Source organism: Myotis daubentonii, chromosome 6, assembly GCF_963259705.1.
Source record: "Myotis daubentonii chromosome 6, mMyoDau2.1, whole genome shotgun sequence".
Taxonomy (NCBI): domain Eukaryota; kingdom Metazoa; phylum Chordata; class Mammalia; order Chiroptera; family Vespertilionidae; genus Myotis; species Myotis daubentonii.
The window spans coordinates 85,665,488-85,688,193 of NC_081845.1; the positions used below are offsets into that span (position 1 = coordinate 85,665,488).

General features: G+C 40.7%; 2 protein-coding genes across 8 annotated transcripts in view; one reads left to right on the forward strand and one right to left on the reverse strand.

Annotated features, from left to right (window-relative positions):
- Positions 1–641, reverse strand: part of POLH (DNA polymerase eta) — a 28,574-nt gene extending 27,933 nt beyond the window's left edge. For 3 of the 5 annotated variants that reach the window (XM_059701579.1, XM_059701578.1, XM_059701577.1), the window contains exon 1: positions 503–639. The gene's annotated coding sequence lies outside the window, so the exon portion shown is untranslated. Of the gene's footprint in view, positions 1–502 lie in introns of all 5 variants that reach the window. The other 2 variants (XM_059701580.1, XM_059701581.1) reach the window with 2 other exon arrangements.
- Positions 642–1,045: 404 nt separating this feature from the next.
- XPO5 (exportin 5) overlaps positions 1,046–22,706 on the forward strand; it is a 51,918-nt gene continuing 30,257 nt past the window's right edge. For 2 of the 3 annotated variants that reach the window (XR_009453502.1, XM_059701574.1), the window contains exons 1-14: positions 1,046–1,180; positions 2,669–2,790; positions 3,491–3,563; positions 4,808–4,945; positions 5,275–5,457; positions 8,299–8,325; positions 8,713–8,898; positions 9,759–9,835; positions 13,026–13,125; positions 14,453–14,536; positions 15,129–15,254; positions 16,382–16,472; positions 17,924–18,052; positions 20,318–20,436. Coding sequence is in view for 2 of the 3 variants with exons in the window: in XM_059701574.1 (XP_059557557.1) it covers positions 1,076–1,180; positions 2,669–2,790; positions 3,491–3,563; positions 4,808–4,945; positions 5,275–5,457; positions 8,299–8,325; positions 8,713–8,898; positions 9,759–9,835; positions 13,026–13,125; positions 14,453–14,536; positions 15,129–15,254; positions 16,382–16,472; positions 17,924–18,052; positions 20,318–20,436 (1,560 nt within the window). In the remaining variant the exon portion in view is untranslated. The remainder of the gene's footprint in view (positions 1,181–2,668; positions 2,791–3,490; positions 3,564–4,807; positions 4,946–5,274; positions 5,458–8,298; positions 8,326–8,712; positions 8,899–9,758; positions 9,836–13,025; positions 13,126–14,452; positions 14,537–15,128; positions 15,255–16,381; positions 16,473–17,923; positions 18,053–20,317; positions 20,437–22,706) is intronic. The other variant, XM_059701575.1, reaches the window with a different exon arrangement.

Consider the following 22,706-nt stretch of genomic DNA (forward strand, 5'->3'; position numbering starts at 1 on the left):
ACGTCGCTGGAGAAAGCAAGAGCTTTTCAAAGACGGAACATGAAACGTACTCGCGGCCAAAACCCTCTTTTCAGAACAAGGGTTAGACTACCGTGAAGTCACACAGCGCTTCGGGTGATCAAAGCGGCACAGAGTCGCCACTGCAATGTTTAAATACCCCGACTTATCCCAATCTGTTCAACACAAGTCTGGTGCCCATCAGGTGACAGTACATCCGAGGCGGGTAAGCACAAGCGAAGAGGGAGGGCTAAGAGCTATGGAGACAAAGTCCCCCCCACCGCCGCCCCCCCTCCCCAAACACACACACACACACACACACACACACACACACACACACACACCCTCTCACAGAATACCAGGCCCGTATCTCTCCGTACGCATTTCTATTTCATGTCATTTTGGCCCGATGCTGCCACCAGCCACTGCTACATCATGAACCAGTACCCAAAGCAACACGAAAAGCTTGTTAGCAGTGATCCCGAAAGTTTCCGAATTCTCTTACCAATGTGGCAAACGCCCGGCGAAACTGTCAACGGTGGACGCCGCAAATGCCGGGCTCGGCGTCTAGAGGAAGATGAAGGGGTCCTGGATATCTGTCCCCTTCCCCGGAGCCGGTCAGTCGGTGTCGAGAGGTTGATCCCCGTCAGGATGAAGAAACGGACCAAGAGTCGCAGAGGGCCGTTGTCGGGGCAGCGGCCCGCACAGCCGCGAGGGTTCCGGCAACGCCGACCAACTCCGCAGCTGGCCCCGCTGACCAAGATCGGACCGCGCGCCCGCGACGAAGGGCGTTGTCGCGCCTGCGCACCGCTGCTCTTCCGTCCCCCGCTCCGCCCACCGCGGGGCAACCGTCACAAGGGAGCCGCCACTTCCGCCCGCGCGTGCGCAGTGGAGGGTCGGGCGCGTGTGCAGCGCCGGTTCTTTCCCCGCCGGAGCGTCAGCTACCCCTCCTGCTCTCCCCCCCTCCCTCCCCAGCCCTCCGCGGCCCGGTACTAGCGTGTGGTCCCGGCCAGGGAGCTGTCTATACCTCGCGCTCCCGGCCAGCCACCGTGCGCTCTCGCGGCGCGTGGCAGTAGCCATGGCGATGGATCAAGTGAACGCGCTGTGCGAGCAGCTGGTGAAAGCGGTGACGGTCATGATGGACCCCAGCTCCACCCAGCGCTATCGGCTGGAAGCCCTCAAGGTAGCTGGGGTCTGGCGCCCCGGGCCTGCCCCGAGACCCTTCCTGAGCTCATAACCCTGCTTGTCTCCTGCTCACGTGGCCCTTGGACCTCCCTCCCCAACCCGGAGGGACCTTCCCTCGCCGCCCTCCGCGCCTCTTCCCATTCCCAGCCTACTCTGCTCGCCGCGCCTGCCCTTTTCCCGGGACGCCCTGGCCACTCGCTGCTTTTGGCGGTCTTTTCTCACCACCGCTTCCCACTGCCCTCTCCTCTCCCGATCCCCGCTTCTGTTCACTGATGTTCGCACCACGATCCTGACCCTTCCCACAGCTGGCTGCACTTACTCCCCCCAGCCCCTCACCTCCTCGCCTTCCCCTGGCGCACGTGTCCATCCCGTACTCATCGCCAGCTACCTACCTTCTTTATGGTCTCCCCGCTAGCCCTCTCCCGACCCGCCCTAAATAGGCTCCAGCCCCCATAGTGCCCCTTTACTTAAAACGTTAGACCCCTTCCTACCCTCTTGTATGTCTTGGGTATTTTGGGCTAATTCTCACACGTCCTCATGCTTCTTATTGCGTGACATTCTTAGGCTGTTTTGCGCGATGATGAACTTCCACCACTTACTTTGCATTTTAAAATACAAGGGCGCTTTGATTTCCTGAAAGTAGTTTTCTTGAGTCCCCGGCTGTGCTACTGGGACTGACTTGTGATGCTAATACAAGTGGGGATGCTCATGCAATTTGGGCATATTCCCGCATCAGGCAGTGTATGTGGGCTATGAGAAGTGAAATAACCATTAGGAAAAATGGTTTACATAGTTTAAGTGATGCACAGTGAGCATCATTTAGAGGAAACTTTACAATATGTAGATGTATGCAACAGAATTTGGAATCAAACATTTGGGTTGTATTTGTTTTTACTATGAAATATTAAAAATAGATACAAAAGTAGAGAGAATACTGCAGTTGGTTTGTGTATACCCATTGCATAAACTCAGCTGTTATAAAGATTTTACGTTTGCTTTATTCCCACTCCTCCACCAAAAGTTTTTAAAATATATCTTAGAAATTGTTGTTTCACCCCCATTTGCTTCAGGGGTGTATCTCTAACATAATTTTTTAAAAATATATTTTTATTGATTTCAAAGAGGGAGAGAGAGAGAGAGAGAATCATTAATTGGCTGCCTCCTTAACGCCCCTCACTGGCGATTGAGCCCACAACCCCCTGCAGGTGCCCTGACTTCCTGGTCGATGCTCAACCACTGAGCTGCACTGGTTGGGCATAACATAATTTTTTAGTCTTTTAGGTCAGATTTTTTTTTCAACATTAGTCGGATATTGCATGGGATATCTGGAACTATGAAAGTGAAAGGAATGTTTATCAGTCTTTACTCATCATAATTGATTTATACTTTGTATCTTTAAAATGTAGCTCAGGTTTGAGTTAAGATGATGCTTTTTTTAGTCCCTACTCCTGGCTCCTAAGGGAAATGTTAACTTTTCTTCTTTCAGTTTTGTGAAGAGTTTAAAGAAAAGTGCCCTGTTTGTGTCCCCTGTGGCTTGAGGTTGGCTGAGAAAACACAAATTGCCATCGTCAGACATTTTGGCCTTCAGATCCTGGAACACGTTGTTAAGTAAGGAGCTTTTGGATGTTACCACTGAAGCCCATGAGAGAGCTAATCTTTATTTCTTACATAACTCATAGAGATGCTCTTTAGGTGAGCAGAAAAGAACAGTCCCCTAGAAGAAAGGATTGGTCCCCTAGGGGTTATCACAACCTCATGCTGTTCTCATTCAGGACTTAACCTTTCTCTTCTTCAGTTTCTTTGTCCATGTAAAGTGCATAGTACATACTAAGCATTCTATAAATATTAACTGATAGTCATTCAGCCAGCATTTATTGAGTTCCTACTATATGCCAGCAGACCTCAAAGTTTTTTTAGAAAAGACTTTGTAAATCATCACAGAAATGGAATTAGTGATGTCTAAATTGTATTTTCCAAAAAACAACTATATTGTTGAAGATGTCCCAGGTAAATACATTTGCTTTTGTCTGTCAGGAAAATCAAGGGGAAAGCTGATCTGTGCACAAATCCTCTGGTTTCCAATTAATAGACCATTGCCTGTATAAAACTCTTTCCCAAGAATTTTTCTGTGATTAATATTTTGGTTAAGTGTAGACTGTTTTGTCTGTTCTTTGAAGCAAATTAATCAAAAGCATAATTTCTTAGTGAAATCGCCAACATAATCTAACACAAGAATCAAAGCTAGTCTCATAAAGAGAAGACTTTTAATATTGACTGTTCTGTTGACTTTATAAATTTTGATGGCCAGGTTTCGGTGGAACAGCATGTCTCGATTGGAGAAGGTCTATCTGAAGAACAGTGTCATGGAGCTGATTGAAAATGTAAGGAATGGTTGGTTGGAAGACTTGTGTTTCTAAGGTAGTTTAGACAGAGTGACTTCTTCATATAGCATTTGTGTAAAAACTCAATGGTTCCTCATATGTTAGCATGCTTTGTATGATACTAAATGTTACCTTCAAGGTAAAAAGAACCATCATCACAACAAATCATAATTCATCACAAATGTACTGTATGATAATAATAGTAAAAATATGCAGAATGAATTTGTTCCAGGAGTTAGAATATGACTTTAAACATGTTTAAGATCCACAGCCTTTTTTCTTTTTTTTACAAAGGTCATAAAAAGTGGAATCTCTACCTCTGTTCATCCCCAAAGTCTGGTGCCTTTAATAGGAAAAAAAATTCCCTTCAAAACTATTAATTAACTTAGGATTTGTATTTTTGCTAGTTGTGGGGAAACTTGGTAAAACAACAACAAATAGCCCTAGCTGGTTTGGCTCAGAGGACAGAGCGTCAGCCTGTGGACTGAAGGGTCTCTGGTTCAATTCCAGTCAAGGGCACATGCCCAGGTTGCAGGCTCGGTCCCCAGTAAGGGGCGTGAAGGAGGCAGCCGATCAAGGATTCTCCTCATCGTTTATGTTTCTATCTCTCCCTCTCCCTTCCTCTCTGAAATCAATAATATATATATAAAACAAACAAAAAAAAACAGATGTGTGAGAGAGGAACATTGAGTGGTTGCCTCTGCACATGCGCACATGCCCTGGCTGGGAATCAAACCCACAAGCTTTCGGTGTTTGGAATGACACTACAACCAACTGAGTCACACCAGCCAGGGCATCATTAATCTTGATATCAAACAAAGGAGAGTCCCAGTAGTAGTCTTTCTATTTTCTAATACTAGAACTATTGCTAAAATATTTAGGGCGCCTCCTAACTCTCCAAATTTCAGCCCCTCAATGTACTTATTTCATATTCTTCACCCTGGCTTTCTTACAAAATGGAACAATCAATATGAGATTCTCTTCAGTTTCTAAAGGAGAACAATGATGTCTTCCTTACTCTGTGTGACAACCATTTTATAGGCTAGTGCAACCCTCACTTAAGCTTTAAGTGGGGAGAATAATTAGCAAGAACGCAGGACAAGTGACTCAGACATGGAAAACAGGTTGGTTTATTCTGTTTAGTTTAAAAGCAGGCCTCTTGATGAGTTTTCCCACTTTTATGGCCCAGTTTTTCCCTTGAATTCAGTCTTGCAGACCTCTTAATGACTCTTGTTCTTTTTCAGGGAACACTGAACATCTTAGAAGAGGAGAACCATATTAAAGATGTTCTGTCTCGAATTGTAGTAGAAATGATTAAGCGGGAGTGGCCACAGCACTGGCCTGACATGCTAATAGAATTGGACACTCTTTCCAAACAAGGGGTATGAAATACAGCTGTACCTTTTTTTGTTTTGTTTTGTTCTTCAGAGGTTTATTTTTATTTTTATTGATTGATTTGAGAGAGAGAGAGAGAAGCATTGGTTTGTTGTTCCACTTATTTATGCATTCATTGGTTGCTGCTTGTATGTGCCCTGAGTGGGGATTGAACCCACAACCTTGGCTTATTGGGACGATGCTCTAACCAACTGAGCTACCCAGTCAGGGTAGGGCGGGATTTTGTTATTTGTTTGTTTTGTCAACAGAAAAGAGCCTTTAGACAAACCTATAATGAAAAGATGTTTGTTTAACTAGCTAATTTCTGTTAATGCAGGAAACGCAGACAGAATTAGTGATGTTCATCCTTTTGCGACTGGCAGAGGATGTAGTGACCTTTCATACACTGCCCTTTCAAAGAAGAAGGGACATCCAGCAAACATTAACCCAGAACATGGAAAGGATCTTCAGTTTTCTACTTAACACACTTCAGGAAAATGTCAACAAGTACCGGCAAGTGGTAAGGAATAGCCCACCTCCCTGAAGTTGTGTTTTTTAATGAGTGTTTTTTTGTTTGTTTAAAGTTCAAATGAACAAGGAACTGAGGTGTCTAGTTCAGCAAAAGAAGAGGCCGTTTTATGGGCAAAAAAGAAAAGGTGGCAGAAAAAACAACTGATTTTTTTTTTTTGTTTAAGAACTGATTTTCTAAGAAACTCAAGTCAGTGAGTTTAGTTTCCAAGTGTACTGGGAAAAAATAATTCCTTTTTTAGTGAGAAATGTTTTTAAATAGTATAAAAATGAAGGTTAATTCTTAATATTTGAAAGCCCAGATATCTAATAGGTCAGGGTAGTATCCCGGTTAAAATTTAAGGTCTCATTTAGTGTTGGTCCCATTTGTAGTGTAAACTGCCAAGTTTTATTCATCTTGACTGCATGCTTCTTGGTATTTTGTTCTTCCTGATGAGATAGAATTACTCTTAATTTTAATTGTCCCTTCCTGCAGAAAAGGGCAAGCCAGGTACTCTCTTTCTAACCATTTTCATTGTTAGTAGAGAGCCTTCAGAGGAAGGCAGTATAAAAGTTAATCTAACATAATGTCCTCACCAGAGGGCAATTTAGCCCCCCAGGTTGTCACAAGTAGGGATTCCTACTGTCATCTAGTGGGTAGAGACCATGGATGCTGCTAAACATTCTATAATACACAGCCCCTACAATAAAGAATTATCCAACTCAAAATGTCAAAAGTACTGAGTTGAAAAACCCTGATCTAGAATTCTCATATGTACTTATTTCACAAAATAGGTTGAATTAAATATTAGTGAGGTTTTTTTGTGTGTTTTTTTTTATGCCTCTAACAGCTTCATTGGATCTATTTTCAGAGAAGCACTAGACATTAACACAAGTGGGAGAAGGTGCTATGAGCTGAGGAACTAACAGTGAATACCTAATATATACCATTACAAGATGGGGCAAAAGTAGGTTTACAATTGCGAGTACAGAAACTGAGTTTATTCTTGTATTATTATTTATTAATTATTTTCCAAAACAACTGTAACCTACTTTTGCCCCACCTTGGCCCTGTTTGTACTTTATATATTATTAATCCTCAAAACCAACCCTAAGAGTCAGAAAATATTGTCTCCATTTTACAGATAAGAAAAACAGGCTCAGGGGGTAATTATTAAAGACCCCCCCTAATAAATGGTTTTCATAAAATTCAAGCCTCATTCTTTTTACTAGAGTGGACTTTTTCCCCAAAAATTTCTCCCCAAGATTTTTCAAAAGAAAATATCAAGGAAATAAACTTGCATTTAAAAACCTAGGTGTATTGAGGGTGATTGAGGTATTCTTTTTCATTTCGCTGGGAGATTTAACCCCTAGGAGGAGAACAAATTATGGATGCTTAGTTGCCCTGGAAATCTAGCCAACCTGCCAGAACAGATTATTGGCGATAATCTGACACACGTTAGAAACATCTACTGTGGTGTGTGTTTTTTAGCCCCACTTTCCGTTTTCTTCATCTGTGCCACCACTTGTGCCCAGGACCAGAGCACACCAAGAGCCATGTCTTGTACCTCGAACTTCTCAGTTTGCTTGTCTGCTTCCAGCCCTTCACCTTCCCAATTGGAGAGTAGGTTGAATGGTAAACAGTGATGGGATGAGCAGGCTCACTTTCCCTGTCCCATCACCTGGCTCCTGCACTGGTCCCAGGGGCGTGGAGGATCCAAACAGGAATGAAGGATTTGTAGGAGTGGAGAGTAAAGGCTGGACTTGGCTGTTGTCACTTGGATCCCTTTCCTCCTTGGGCAGCATTAGTAGATGCTGGTGAGAGGGTTCTACCCCATTAACACATCTACATGAGCACTACTAATGGAGGCTTAATACTTGTTCTTTATGAAAATATTTTTTATAATTGAGAAAAGGAATTGTAAAACAAGTTCTTTATTGTCCTAATGGTGGTAAGTTTTATCTATTTTAGAAGTTGTTATTCCTACTTGTATTATTTTTCCTTTAATGGTCTTCAGGAGTTACTCTTAATTTTAATTTCAGAAGTTCCTCGGGACAATATTATTTTTATATACTTGTGAATTATAAACATGTAATATTTTTACAGAATTTGGGATATAAAGGTAAAAAATCAGTTATAATTGTATATTTACTGAAAAGACATTATTTTGATCTGTTTAGCATCTAATATTTTTGTGTACATATTTTCCCTATATGTCCATCCATATGTGGTCATAAATTGTATTGATTTAATTTTTTAAAATTTATCTTTATTGTTGAAAGTATTACGGATGTCCCCTTACCCCCCACGCCACCCCTCACCCCCACCCGCCATTGATCCCCTCCTTCCCACTCCCGCCCCCTCCCCAGGCTGTATTGATTTAATTCTGTTTCTTGCTTTTTTCCATTAGCATTATATCATTTCAATATACCTTTGCCAATTATAATTTGTCTTTTTATTTTTTTTAATTTAAAAAACATGCTAATACTTTGTTTTAAACTGTATTTCTTTCATCACTAGCAATATTGAGCCTTATTTGTTGTTCATCTTTTGGTTGTATTTCTTTGTAAATCATGCGCTTTGAAACTGTCTTTGTGGCTCTGAATGTTCTAACAAATTTGTGTAAGCTCTTTAAATAATAACTTTTTGTCATATTGCTAAAATTAAAGTAACCTGTTCTTCTTAGGAGGAATATCAGTTATATGTTCTTAGTAAAGTTGTATTCTTTCCAAGATTGAAAGTTGAGTCTATATTTGAGAATCTATTTGAGGACCTTGATTATGGGGATGGAAAGTTATTACATAGCCTTTTGCTCATTAAAAACATTGGATCCTTATACTTCTTTTCTTTCAGAAGACAGATAATTCTCAGGAGCCAAAGGTAAGAGCTCTTTGTGGCTTTGGAAGGAGACTTCTTTGAGGCTTTCAGGTACAGGATGTATCCACCTAGTGGAGGGTGACCTCAGCCTTGGTTTATTTGATCATTGAGCTAAGGTGGAAGGAAGTTAAAATTACAATATTTGAGATTTCTTGTAGGAAATATAATGGACTCACATATCAATATGGTCTTATTGATATATTGAGACTGCCGGTGTTTGAGAAATGAATGTGTTCATCAGGAAAAAAATGTGATGTTACATGAGTACTTTTTTAAAAAAATCATTTTCTTTTTAGAATTAGAAAATAGAAGGAGCTCAGGTGTATAACCACTGCTTTCTTGTCTGTGAGTGAGGACTTATTGGTCAAAAAGTTATTTCTTTTCATTCAGGCTCAAGCAAACTGTCGAGTAGGAGTTGCAGCCTTAAACACTCTGGCAGGCTACATTGACTGGGTGTCCATGAGTCACATCACTGCGGAGAACTGCAAGCTCCTGGAGGTACTGTGCGTGCTGCTCAACGAGCAGGAGCTTCAGCTGGGAGCAGCCGAGTGTCTTCTCATTGCAGTGAGCAGAAAAGTAAGTTACCACTTCAAACTGACTCTTATCTGTGCAGTCTCTGAGGGGGGTGCTTAATTGTTGTGGCAGAAAGACATTTAGAGGTTTGGGTGTTGTTGTTTTTTCCTTGATACCAACTACCTACCTACCTTCAACCCCTTTGTTGTTGTTTTGTTTTGTTTTTAAATATATTTTTTATTATTTTCAGAGAGGAAAGGAGAGGGAGAGAGAGATCGAAACGTCAATGATGACTGAGAATCATTGATCCGGCTGCCTCCTGCATGCCCCCTAATGGGGATCAAGCCCACAACCTGTACATGTGCCCTTGACCAGAATCGAACCCGGGACCCTTCAGTCTGCAGGCTGATACTCTACCCACTGAGCCAAACCAGCTAGGGCCCTTCAACCCCTTTGGACAACAGTTTGCCAATATTCTAGGGATTTATCAGCAGAATATACAGAGATCTGTCAGGCTACTTGGTTCTCGAAACAGCTGTGAATCGTACCTCTTCACACTTAAGAAATAAAGTTTAAAACTCAGTGTTTGTGTCAAAGAATCTTAGATGATGGCTGCACTGGCTTTTTATCTGTCTTGACTAACAATAGGGACCATGACTCTTTTCTCCATAGGAACTCTATCATCAGATGTAACTTATTTATCTTTCATATCAGCACTATTGCCCACACATTTAAAAATATAAGTTTTATCCAGATTAGGTTTTAAAAAGCTGGCTTTGCTCTAGTGTTCAGTCAATCTGGGGGCTATAAGAGAAATTATGAAGTCAGTATATTTGATTAGAGAGGTAAGAAGATGTTAGTACTTGGAGGCTTTTAATAATATAGTTTTTCTATTACCTGTGTTTTCCTAAAATTGGGTCTAGGGCAAGTTGGAAGACCGGAAGCCCTTAATGGTCTTATTTGGAGATGTTGCTATGCATTATATACTCTCTGCTGCACAGTGAGTATCTACTTTTCTATGTTTTTTCTAATTCCTTTGTTATTCTGTATCATACTTGGATATATCTGAGGTTCCTGTCTAGATGCTAGCAGTCCATTGGTAGTGTTTCTAATTAAAAAATCAGGCAACCTTGGGGTTAGAGATCAACCAAAGGACTTGTATGCATGCATATCAGCATAACCAATGGACACAGACACAGGGGCGGTGGGGGCTTGCTCTCGGGAGTGGGAATGGCTCATTCGGGAAAAGAAGACATACGTAAAACTTTAGACAATAAAAAAAAAAAATCAGGCAACCTTCAAGGGACTATTGAATCTTTTTGAAGACCTTATACTGGAAATAAGTCGTGGCCACTGACTCAGCACCCACTCACTTTCACAGTTTTCCCCATTATCCCCCAGACAGCTCATCTCCATGATTCTCTTTGTCTGCTTCTGATGATCCCTAAGCCTCCAAGTCTCCTTGGTGACCAGGCCTGAGAGTGCTTAGATATGTACCCTGCAGATATGGTCCCAGGGCCTGCCTGGTTATAGAACTTCAGACACTCCTCCCTGATCTTCTCATCAGAGTAATTAATACCTGAAGTGTTGAGGCTCTTGGAAAACGCAGGAACAATGTGTTCAATGAGAAATGTGTGCATAAACCTATAAACATAGTCAATGTCCTAAAATAATGACTCTGTTTGTTTTCTTCTAATTGCTCTGGAAAATTTTCCCCCCCAAATATTTGTATTGATTTCAGAGAGGAATGTGGACAGAGAGAGAGAGAGAGAAACATCAGTGATGAGAGAGAATCATTGATCGACTGCCTCATGCCCCCCACTGAGGATCGAGCTCACAACCCGGGCATGTGCCCCCAACTGGAATCGAACTCGGGACCTTTCAGTCCGCAGGCTGATGCTCTATCCACTGAGCCAAACCAGCCAGGGCTGCTCTGGAAAATATTAAAGCATTTCCTGATAATGTGTTTCTTACCAGGGAGTCACATAGAACTGTGTCTTACAAATAGTTGAAACTGTTGCAACACCCTCTTTTCAATACTCTTCACTAATTCTTGGTCCCAAGGATAAGTGAAAAGATGTGCAACACATATGTGTTACTTATAATCTCCTACATCCTCTTCTAATACAGTTATTATGACTTTCTTTCCTTTGGAGACTACAGCTCTGTTTTTAAGGGGTCCTGTTAATTAAAGGAGTGACATTTCTTTTGAGTAGCCACTGTAGGTTCTGTCTCCAAGACCCATTAGTTCTGTAGAGACCATGACATTCACCCTAAGGTGTCCTATCTCTGTTTGTGCTACTAATACTGGTTAGCAAAGCTATGATTCTAACCCAAGCAAGCAGACTGCAAAACCTGCACTGGAACCGTAATGCCATACTGCCCTTCAGTATCACTAGAGCCTAGGTCTTGCTTACCTGAAGGCCTACGCTTTTTACATTATACTCTACTGCCTCCAGAACACAGCTGATATGGCTGCTGTCCCCACTGTTCATTATTAATTCTTATTACTGTAATAGTTGTACATCATAACAGGTCAGTTTTATTTTATTTTTTTTAATTTTTTATTGTTTAAAGTATTACATATGTCTCCTTTTCCCCCCATTGACCTCTCCCTGGTCGTCCCTACCCCCCAGCACATGCCCTCACCCCTTCCTGTCTGTGTCCATGGGGGGTGAGTTTTAAAAGAGCAGATAAGGGATTGCAGATTTGAACTAAAAAATTAGACAAAGTTATGCTTTTATTATAGTTTTTTAAAGACTTTATTTTTTAAATTTATTTTTATTGATTTCAGAGAGGAAGGGAAAGGGAGTGAGAGGTAGAAACATCAATGATGAGAGAGAATCATTGATTGGCTGCCTCCTGCTCACCCCCCCCCCACTGGGGATCAAGCCTGCAACTTGGGCATGTGCACTGACCAGGAATCGAACTGTGACCTCCTGGTTCAGGTAGACGCTCAACCACTGAGCTGTGCCTGCCAGGCAAGACTTTATTTTTTTAGAGCAATTTAAGGTTCACAGCAAAATTCAGGGGAAGGTACAGAGATTTCCCATACACCTCCCATCCCAATAATTGAGTAGCTTCCCCCATTAGCTACTTCACTAACCAGAGTGGCATATTTGTTACAATTGATGAACCTACATTGACACATCAAATCATCCAAACTCCCTAGTTTACCTTAGGGTTTACTCTTCTACGTGTTGTATGTTCTATGGATTATAAGCACTGAATAATATCCCAATGTCAGATGTATCAGGGTTTATTTATCCATTCACCTATCAAAGGACACGTTGGCTGCTTCCAGGTTTGGGGAATTATGAATAAAACTGTTATAAACATCCAAGGTTAACATGCTATAAACATAATGCAGGCTTTTGTGTGAACACAAGTTTTCGACTCCTTTGGGTAAGTACCAATGAATTTATATCAATTGCTGGATGATATGGTAAGAGTATCCTTAGTTTTGTAAGAAACTATCAAACTGTCTTCCAAAGTGGGTGTACCATTCCTACCAGCAGTTAATGCGAGTTTCGGTTGCTCCACATCTTTGATAGCATTTGCTATTTTTATTGTTAGATAATTGGCTATTCTAATAGGTGTGCAGTGGTATCTTGCTTTAATTTGCATTTCTCTGATGATATGTAGAGCATCTTTTTTTTTCTTCTTTTTTTTTCTTAATATATTTTTATTGGTTTTAGAGAGAAGGGAGAGGGAGAGAGAGTGAAACATCAATGAGAGAGAATCATTGATCGGTTGCACCCTGTACGCCCCCTACTAGGGATCGAGCCCCCAACCTGGGCATGTGCCCTTGACTGGGATCGAACCTGGGCCCTGTCAGTCCGCAGGCCGATGCTCTGTCACTGAACCAAATCGGCTGGGGCTTTGTGCAGCTTTTTATGAATAGAAGTATATACGTTCTTCTATGGAGTCACGCTCAGAGTTTATGTCACTATTCCAGAATATTCAAGGACCATATAAATTACCCAAATTAGAGTGTCTCTTGATGGATGAAATTGCATTGAACGCTATTTTTTTTCCGTCCATCTTTCAGTGTTTGGAGGGTGTTTTTGGTTTTGTTTTTTAATAACAAATTTAAATATTGCAATACAGACCATATACAATTCCATTTGATGAGAATCTCTTTGGTTCTCTTGATGTGCAATTAATCACACTGTTTTCTCATCTTACAGGACTGCTGACGGAGGAGGCTTGGTAGAAAAACACTATGTCTTCCTGAAAAGACTTTGTCAGGTGTTGTGTGCTCTGGGCAATCAGCTTTGTGCGTTGCTGGTGAGCACTTACTTTCTGAAGCATTTCAGGGCCAGTTGAGGAGAGCTTTTATTTTTTCTAATTTAATTTAATTTTTTAAAATATATTTTTATTTCAGGGAGAGGAAGGGAGCGGGAGAGAGAGATAGAAACATCAGTGATGAGAGAGAATCATTGATCGGCTGCCTCCTGCATGCCCCACACTGGGGGGTTGAGCCCGCAACGCGGGCATGTGCCCTGACCGGGAATCAAACTGTGACCTCCTGGTTCAAGGTCGACGCTCAACCACCGAGCCATGCTGGCCAGGTGAGGAGAGCTTTTAGAAAATTATATTTGTGTTAGGGCTGACACGTGCCATTGATTTTAGCCTCATATGGAGCATTGCGTATAGATTATTTCATGTGGTTCTATAGATTAAATTCTTTTAACAGAGTTTAAATGGTATAAATTTCTTTTAACAAATCAATTACTATTAATAAGAGCAAACATTCACATATGTTATTCCATAAATTCAACAGTGTTATTCTTGTGAATTTTGGTACTTACAAAACATCAGTCTGCTGAGTATATTAACCCTTAAAGTCCTATTAGATTATGAAACATGGGTTTGAATAAGAATCCTTTTACCAAATTTAAAGGATCTATTGTTGGATCATTAAAGGAAACTTTAGTCTGATTTACCTAGAAATACCTATCTTTATGGAAATATTTAATACTTGGTCTTATAACTTGAAAGATAGAATACTGGGACAGACATTTATCTTTTATGTTATACCTTTTCCTGGTAGCTTGAATAGTTAGAGGATAGAGCTTCAGATGTAAGACATGTACCATGGAGTGAGTATTTAATGGGTCACAGAGATGTGAATAGTTCAGAAATAAAGAAATAATATGGATATCTTTCTGTGATTTCTGAAATGAATACTCTTTTGTTTTACTATTTGACTACGGAGTGTGTTTGTTTTTTTATTTATTTTAGAGAGAGATCAAAGTGACATCGATTGGTTGCCTCCCATATGCATCCTGACCAGAGATCAAACCCACAATCTGGGTATGTGCCCTGCCCAGGAACCAAACCCGCCATCTTTCAATGTATGGGATGATACTCCAAGCAATTGAGCCACACCTGTCATGGGCAGATGAGTTTTAATGATTATGATTAAGGAAGTAAAGCGGCTTTCCTGTTTTTTAGCCCTTGAAATGAGGTCTTTCTTAGACCACAAGGAAGTATACAGTCATTTCAAAACTGGAATTTTGGAGGATTTAACTTATCTGTATTTGTTATTCCACTCTTCCCACTCCCCTCCCCTAATCAACATCATTAACGTAATGGACTTTTTGTCCTACAGGGTGTGGATTCTAATGTAGAAACACCAGCAAACTTTGGAAAATACCTGGAATCTTTTCTTGCTTTCACAACGCATCCAAGTCAGGTAAACATAATGCAGGTAACTTTCTGAAATTTGAGTTAGGTAAGCCAAAACAAAGCACTATGGCCTAAAGTAATTAGCAGCTCATAAATAAAACATGACTCGTATGGCCTTAGAAGATAACTACAGTATCATTAAGAGACTTGCTGAATCTTCTTCTTGAACCAGCATTAAACCATCAAGGTCAGCAGCTTTTCCCCACAGCTAACATTATTTTGATAATGCTCAATCAGATGTGAGGTATATCCCAGGCAATTTACTACTAAAGATATTTTAATACAAATTAATTGCATCCAACTCAAGATTTTTCTTGTAATACTACCCTGGCATTCCTATAACCTTTCTTGCATAAACGAGAAGGGGGTAGATTTCAGTTAACACTCCAGGAATTTCACCTAACCCACAGTCTGTCTTATTAACGTGTGGTTCATAATGAGTGGTCATTACTGATGTACTACAGTATGGGCAGTTCAAAGTTTTTATAGAGGTTTATTTTCATGAGAAAATATAGTTGATAATTACTGAGCTAAGTAATAATCTTGATTATATAAAATCCAAATCCTTAAACAGGTTTACTTTTTTCTCCCCCCTTTAGTTTCTACGCTCTTCAACTCAAATGACTTGGGGAGCCCTCTTTCGACATGAGATCCTGTCCCGTGACCCTTTGCTATTAGCAATGATACCAAAATATCTTCGTGCTTCTATGACAAATGTGGTCAAGGTATGCAGTGGAAATCTGAACAGGTGGAATATAGATAAGTACACATAATGTGGCTTAGGTTGGCACCATTGACAATGCTGCCTTGGTTACTATGATCCCTTTCTTGAGCGTATTCTCTTATTCCGCAAGAAGAAAGCAGTCCATACTGGTTATAATACCTACTGTTTCTATCTTGGAGCACTTATATACCAATATTGGGCTAGATGCTAGATAAAAGAAGCGATAGGGCAAGAGCAGTGGCCATGACCATACAATGAGATAATTGCTTTTCAGAGGTTAAAAGCAGGAAGGAGGGTAGAATGAAGAAGGCTCCAATAGGAAGTAATATCTGATATGAAGGTCAAATGAGAGGAAGATGAGTAAAAAGAGAGGGAGAGTGAAAGCAGACTGCCCACTGTCTCAGCAGAGTTGCTTATGAATTCCCTGAGATCTAAGGACTCTTACTAGTACAGATGCTTAATCTTGGTTTGTAAAATTAGAGAATGGGACCCATTCAAGAGTCCCTTTATTTCTTCAAGGAATTCACCTAGCACGCACCAATGTGTCCTAATTGTTTGCCATAGTCTTTATTCCTTTTTTGAATGAAACATAAAAAGTTCTATGCTTATTCTCAGGGTCCAGCATTTAAGTAGCAGATAGTTTTCAGTTCTTTTTTACTTATTTCATGCTGTGTTAGCCCTCTGTCATGAGGCATTTTTATACTCAGACCCTTAATAAATTCCATAATTTAATTCTCTTTGAGGAACCTGGAAGAAAGTATCAAGTAAAAGTCCTCTTTTCTGCCACTCTTAGGATTATTGGAACTGGGACCAAATGGTTGACGTGAGATAGACCAGAAGCAGTTATTTATTTTTTCATGAACAACAGGCATTTATTTCTCACAGTTCTAGAGGCTGCAAGTCCATGATCAAGAGGCCGACAGACTCAGTTCTGATGAAAACCCACTTCCTGGTTCATAGTGGCCATCTTCTCACTGTGTCCTCACATGGTGGAAGGGCCAGACCTAGTTATTTATCATAAAATATCTCATGTAAACCCTAACTCTTCTTAATGCTTGAATTCCGGGAGTTCAAGACTCTTGATAGGTCCATTTTCATCCCTTATACCAACTCTCTTTCTCTTTCCAGATGGGCTTTCCTTCTAAAACAGATAGCCCCAGCTGTGAATACTCTCGATTTGATTTTGATAGCGATGAGGACTTCAATGCTTTCTTCAACTGTAAGTGACCTGGAATGTCTCCCAATAGTCTCAGAATGGCATCTAGTGTTGTGAATCATGGTGCATGACCCGTGGGGTTCAATATTAAAGAGCCCTAAATTTGAACAGCTGCCTGTTTAGTCTCACATTTCAGAGGGTGCTGGGATTGCACTGATTTCAAGCCTAGGTGCATGCACACACACTACCTTTGGAGATTGATTTTTTTTAAATATATTTTTATTTATTTCAGAAAAGAAGGGAGAGGGAGAGAGAGAGAGAAACATCAATAATAGAGAATCATCGGTCGGCTGCCTCCTGCACGCCCCCTACTGTTGATTGAGCCTGCAACCCAGGCATATGTCCTTGACCGGAATTGATCCCGGGACCCTTCAGTCTGCAGGCTGACACTCTTCCCACTGGGCCAAGCTGGCTTTATTGAGATGTAATTCATTTACCATACAATTCACCCACTTGTAGTATACAATTTAATGGTTTTTAGTATTTTCAGAGTTGTGCATCCATCACCACAATAAATTTTGGACATTTTTATGACCCCAAGAAATTCCATACCCATTAGCAGTCAGCTCCCAATCCCTTTTTTCCTAGCCTTGGGAAACCACTAATTCACTTTCTATATTCTGAACATTTCATATAAATGGAATTACACAATACTAGAGGCCCGATGCACGCTTTTATTATTATAGATGTGATCTTTTGAAACTGCTTTCTTTCACTTAGCCTAATGTTTTTAGTATTCATTTATGGTGTAGCATTACTTCATTACTTTGTATTGTCAATATTTTATTTTATGAATATATACATTTTACTCATTCATTCATAAATTGATGGAAATTTGAGCTGTTTCCACTTTTGGCTATTTAGAATAATCTATAATAATAAAAGCATAATATGCTAATGAGATCGAACAGCCGAACAATCTTCTGGACATCCTTTCAGACGACCTTCCGGATGAAGCCAGGGCTACGAGGGCCGAGCCCCTTGTACGAATTTCATGAATTTCATCGGGCCTCTAGTCTGCTATAACACTAGTGTACAAGTTTTTTAGAATACATATGTTTTTATTTCTCTTGGGTGTATGCCTAGGAAGGGAATTACTGGATCATGTGGTAATTTCATGTTTAATGTTTTGAGGAACTGCCAGGCTGTTTTTCACAGCAGTCTCCATTTTATATCTGTACCAACCTCATCTTTTCATTCCAACAGAAATGGGAGACCATTTTTTGTTTGCCATTTACGGGATCTAACTGATAGGGCACCTTCCAGAGATAATTTGTTTTTTAAAATGTCTGGATTTGTTAACAAAGCTTCATTGAACATTTGTTACATTCAAAGCACAAGTCTGCAAAACAAGAGTCTCTTCCAACATTTTCGCCCTGGAATGGATAAATGAATGAACATTAACTAAGTACCTATTATATACCAGTTATCGACTCGTGTCTTTCTCTTGGCAGCCTCCCGGGCCCAACAAGGAGAGGTAATGAGGTTAGCATGTCGTTTGGATCCCAAGACTAGCTTCCAGATGGCTGGGGAATGGCTAAAGTATCAGCTGTCAACTTCTGTTGATACTGGATCCATAAACTGTAAGTTGTTTTTTTTCTAATCCTCACTTGAGGACATGCTTATTCATTTTAGAGAGAGAAACATTGATGTGAGAGAGAAACATCCATCAGTTGCCTTCCCGTAGGTGCCCAGATCAGAGATCAAACCCACAGTGTAGGTATGTGCCCTGATGGGAATCAAACCCACAACCTTTCGGTACATGGGACAATGCTCCAACCAACTGAGCCATATGGGTTAGGTTGAACTGTAATTTAAATTTTAATATCTTAACATTAGTGCAATATTGTATCAAAGCTATCCATAGAAAATAAACCTTCTGAGTCACACTTCAAAACAATATGCTAATAGTATTCAAAAATAGCTTTGCTCACTGCCCAGTTCCATTCTAGGGAGTGAGACTCCATTTGCACACTGAGAAAGCAGATAACACTACATTTTTTAATCTGTTTAAATTAGATAAAGCCACATTCAGTTTTGCCTTTGTTTTTCCTTTTTCACAGAATCAACTAATTGTTTATTGTTGATTTTTTTACTTTACTTCAGGTACTATCTTAAATTGCATGTCTAGACCTAACTTTTTAAAGCTTTTCAACCAAGCTTTGCATAGCACCACTCCTAAACTCAGAAAGAATGTGCTGTTATTCAGACATAAGAGGAGCAGTACAGGGACTTCCCACTCAGCCACCTCAAAACCTCTGGGAAATGCCACTTTATATAAACTCAAAATCACCCCCCTCTACCCAAATGCATAAGCAAGGTAATTTCTTTGTTCTCTAAATCTTCTGTCTTGTCATTAGTGCATAGGCAACAGGGTTAATAAAGCAGGAAAGGGCCGTAAATAACTGCTTTAGAAAGGTCCATGGTAATCATCAATTACCATGTACATTAGTTACCTGACAATCAATGGGATTTAGCATTCCGTTTTGCATATTCACAATTGACTCTGAAGGTCCTTGGTATCAGGTAACTCGAATGTTTGCAGAGGCTCAATGTTGCATCAAGATGAAGATAATAAATGGGAGCACTAATGGAAGCAAGGAAAGTGTGTAAATCTTTTTGCCTGTGCCGTGCTGTTTGAGTGATGTGGCTTGATGACACTTGTGAACTTGGAGGGTGGCACAGTTCTCTAGCCATAGCCCTTGCAATTGTTCTGAGGCTACTGCATGTGAAGCAGTATTTTTTTGATCTTATGTCAGCTCTTTGTTGGAAGGATTATTTATGCTCTTAAATATCTTAATTACTTAGAGTCCCATGGACAGATTATAAAGAGGGAGGAAGAGAGAATTTAATATTTATCAATTCTCTCTAATTGGTCAAGCACTGTTTTTTTGTATGTTTGTTTGTTTTTGTTTTGTTTTTTAATCTTTACCCGAAGGTATTATTCCATTGATTTTTAGAGAGAGGGAAAGACAGAGAGAAATATTGATATGAGGGAAACATCGATTGGTTGCCTCCTGCACCTTCCCTGACCAGGGCCCAGGCCAGAGAGAAACCTGCAACCGAGGTACATGCCCTTGACTGGAATTGAACCTGAGACCCATTGGTCTGCAGGCCGAAGCTCTATCCACTGAGCCAAACCGGCTAGGGCTGTTCTTGATACTTATATCTATACTAGTGACCTGGTGCACAGATTCATGTACATTGAAAGGAAATAGAAGGTGGCTGTCGGGGCAGAACTGGGCAAGATGGGCTGGACACACCCTGGAGCCAACCTCCATTGGTCCCTCCCCAGGCGGCCTCACGTGGGGCATCTGCAGAGTGAGCAGGATCCCTTCAGCAGGTGGAGTCCCTCAGCCTGGCCTGCAGGGATTGGGCTGAAACCAGCTCTCCGACATCCCCGGGGGTCCTGGAGTGCGAGAGGGCACTTTGCAAAGTTGCTGCATTGTTGCTGCAAAGTTATCTGCCCCTTGGTGGTCAGTGTGCGTCATACCTGTTGGCTGATCGGCCAGTCAGCCGGTCGCTTGGCCTTTTATATATATAGATTCTTATTCAGTACTCAAAATGGTTTTATAGATAAGGCTCATAGAGCTCAATTCAGACAGCTCATTGTAAGCAGGATAGGGACTCCTTTTCCTTTTTTTTTTTTTTTTCTTTTTCTAGACTGAGGGGTTAGATTATTCTGTTCCTTCAACTGGGAAATTACCAAGTAGTCTCTAAGGCCTCATTGTCTTTGTGTCTTCTGTGATCCTACCTAGAGTTGGGGTGTGTGTGTGTGTGTGTGTGTGTGTGTGTGTGTGTGTGTGTGTGTGTGTGTGTGTGTGTTTTAAAACCCTGTTTTCCTATAGCTGGAATTGGAGAAGGCGGCCTCTGCTCCATCTTCTCACCTTCATTTGTGCACTGGGAAGCCATGACCTTTTTTTTGGAAAGTGTGATCAACCAGATGTTTCGAACACTAGATAAAGAAGTAAGTAACGTTTCCCATGCTGATTGTGTAATAATTTTGATCTTTTTAAAACTGGCAGAGGGATAGGAAAATCTATGGATGTGTATCTCACAGAAGAGGAAACAGATTCAGGAAGGTTAAATAACATTCGAATTCAAGTGGCTAGTATATAGCAGAGCTGACTCAGGTCTCTCTGACTCTAAGCTCTACAATGTTTAGTATTCATTTAAAGGGGATAATATGAGCCTGATACTACAGTGAACCGCAGGTAGGATAACTATTCCAAACCTTAAGCATCTTTTTCAATTTACGGCAGATAGACCAGGATATTCAAGTTTGAGGGTCAGTGTCTCTCTTCTCTGAATAATTTTTTTTAAATTTTTATTTATTGATTTGAGAGGGAGAGAGAGGCATCAATTTGTTTTTCCACTTATTTATGCATTCATTGGTTGCTTCTTGTATGTGCCCTGACTGGGGATAGAACCAAAACCTTGGAATACTAGGACGATGTTCTAATCAACTGAGCTACCTGGCCAGGGCCAGATCTTGTTTTTTTATACTTCATATCACCTATCACTCCTATCACATTACCTTATTAGATTAAAATGATTTGATCACTCATTTGGCAGTGTATATTTTAGTGTATTCCAGGTTAGTTATAGAAAGAATCTTGAAGAAAGGGGGATATAGCGTGTGTGTTTTTGTGGTTTTTTAGTGTGTGTGGTTTTTGTTTTTGTTTTTTTTACAAGTGGCATATTAACAAATTAGATCTTAGGGTCATCTGTTTTTGTATGGATTCACTTCAGTTTGAAATGATGGCCTTCTGAGTTTGTTCTAAACTATAGATGGGAACCCTACTTGGGCCCTATATTTTTCACTATGTTAGTCCTTTTTCAAGTTTACATGGGACCTATGTATTAGTAAGTGTGGCAAATCAAGAAAGCCCTTTATTAAATCAAGGGAAATGGCCCTGCTGTTTTCTTTCCTGGCATTTTTAAAAATATATATATTTTTATTGATTTCAAAGAAGAAGGGAGAGGGAGGGAGAGATAGAAACATCAATGATGAGGGAGAATCATTGATCAGCTGCCTCTTGCACGCCCCCTACTGGGGATCAAGCCTGCAACCTACTCGTGTGCCCTTGACCAGAATCAAACCTGGGACCCTTCAGTCCACAGGCCAACACTTTATTCACTAAGCCAAGCTGGCTAGGGCTCCTAGCATTTAAGTTAGGCACCTTGAAATGGATCCAGATGTATGGGTATGAGCCTGCTTGAAGTCAGGGTTTGTCAGGTATTTGTTTTAAGATGTATGAAAGGACTGGCAGTATTGGGGGAGAGGGGAGCACCTGGTTGGTTGTATGTTGGATTTTACAGTAAGTCCTTGAATATGCTGGTATTTGGTCAAAATACCAAATGCTAGTTGGTTAAAAAGTACAAAAAAAGGTTTGGAATGTATATACAAGAAGGATATGGGCTAGGGACAAAGCATAGGTAACAATTAGAAATTTGGTAGGATTCATAACCAGGGGTGGGGAGAAAAACAAATGGCACTGAATTCTTTTTTCCTCAGGAGAATCCTAGGTGATAGCATTTAGGTTTGTTAATGACAAAGTAAACCTGAGTCTAAGACCAAAATCAAATGGGTAAGAATAAGCATTCCTAATCAAGAGAGATGAGAGTTTGAAAATATTAAACTATTCACCTACTTGTTACTGAAGCTATGACACATTGTATGTCCCAGGAGCATGCCAGTTCCAGACCTCAGCTTGTTACATTCCCACTCACTGCTGTCAGTTTCAGACTTGGCAGAGTATTAACTAATCTAGTGATTTTGCTCTGTTTCTGCCCTCACTCCCCCTCTCACCCTGGGTCAGTCGGAGCAGATCAGCTTTTATCACATGAAAGATTTTGTCCAAGAGCTTCTTTGAAAAACTGTTCATCTTGTCCAGTGGCATTAGCTGGGCTTGTATTTCCAGTAGTATGGATCCAAGTGCATTGGGCAGAGCCTTTTAGCGGCTTTAGCCGTGGATTAATGTAAGGAAGAGCTTTGGAGGGGGGGAAAATCACATTTGGAAGATGAGGATTGGTTTGCCTCAGATAATAAAATATAAAGCTGCAGTAATTCATTTTATTTATTTATGATTTAATGCTACAGTGTTTTAAAGCAGTGTAGAACTGGCATTAGACACAGCTCATTTGAGTAAAGTGGCCCAGAAACAACCTGGAGTATATACAAGAAATGAGAGGAATTGGTCATTTAATAATTAGCATTAGGCGCTGGTGGGTTTG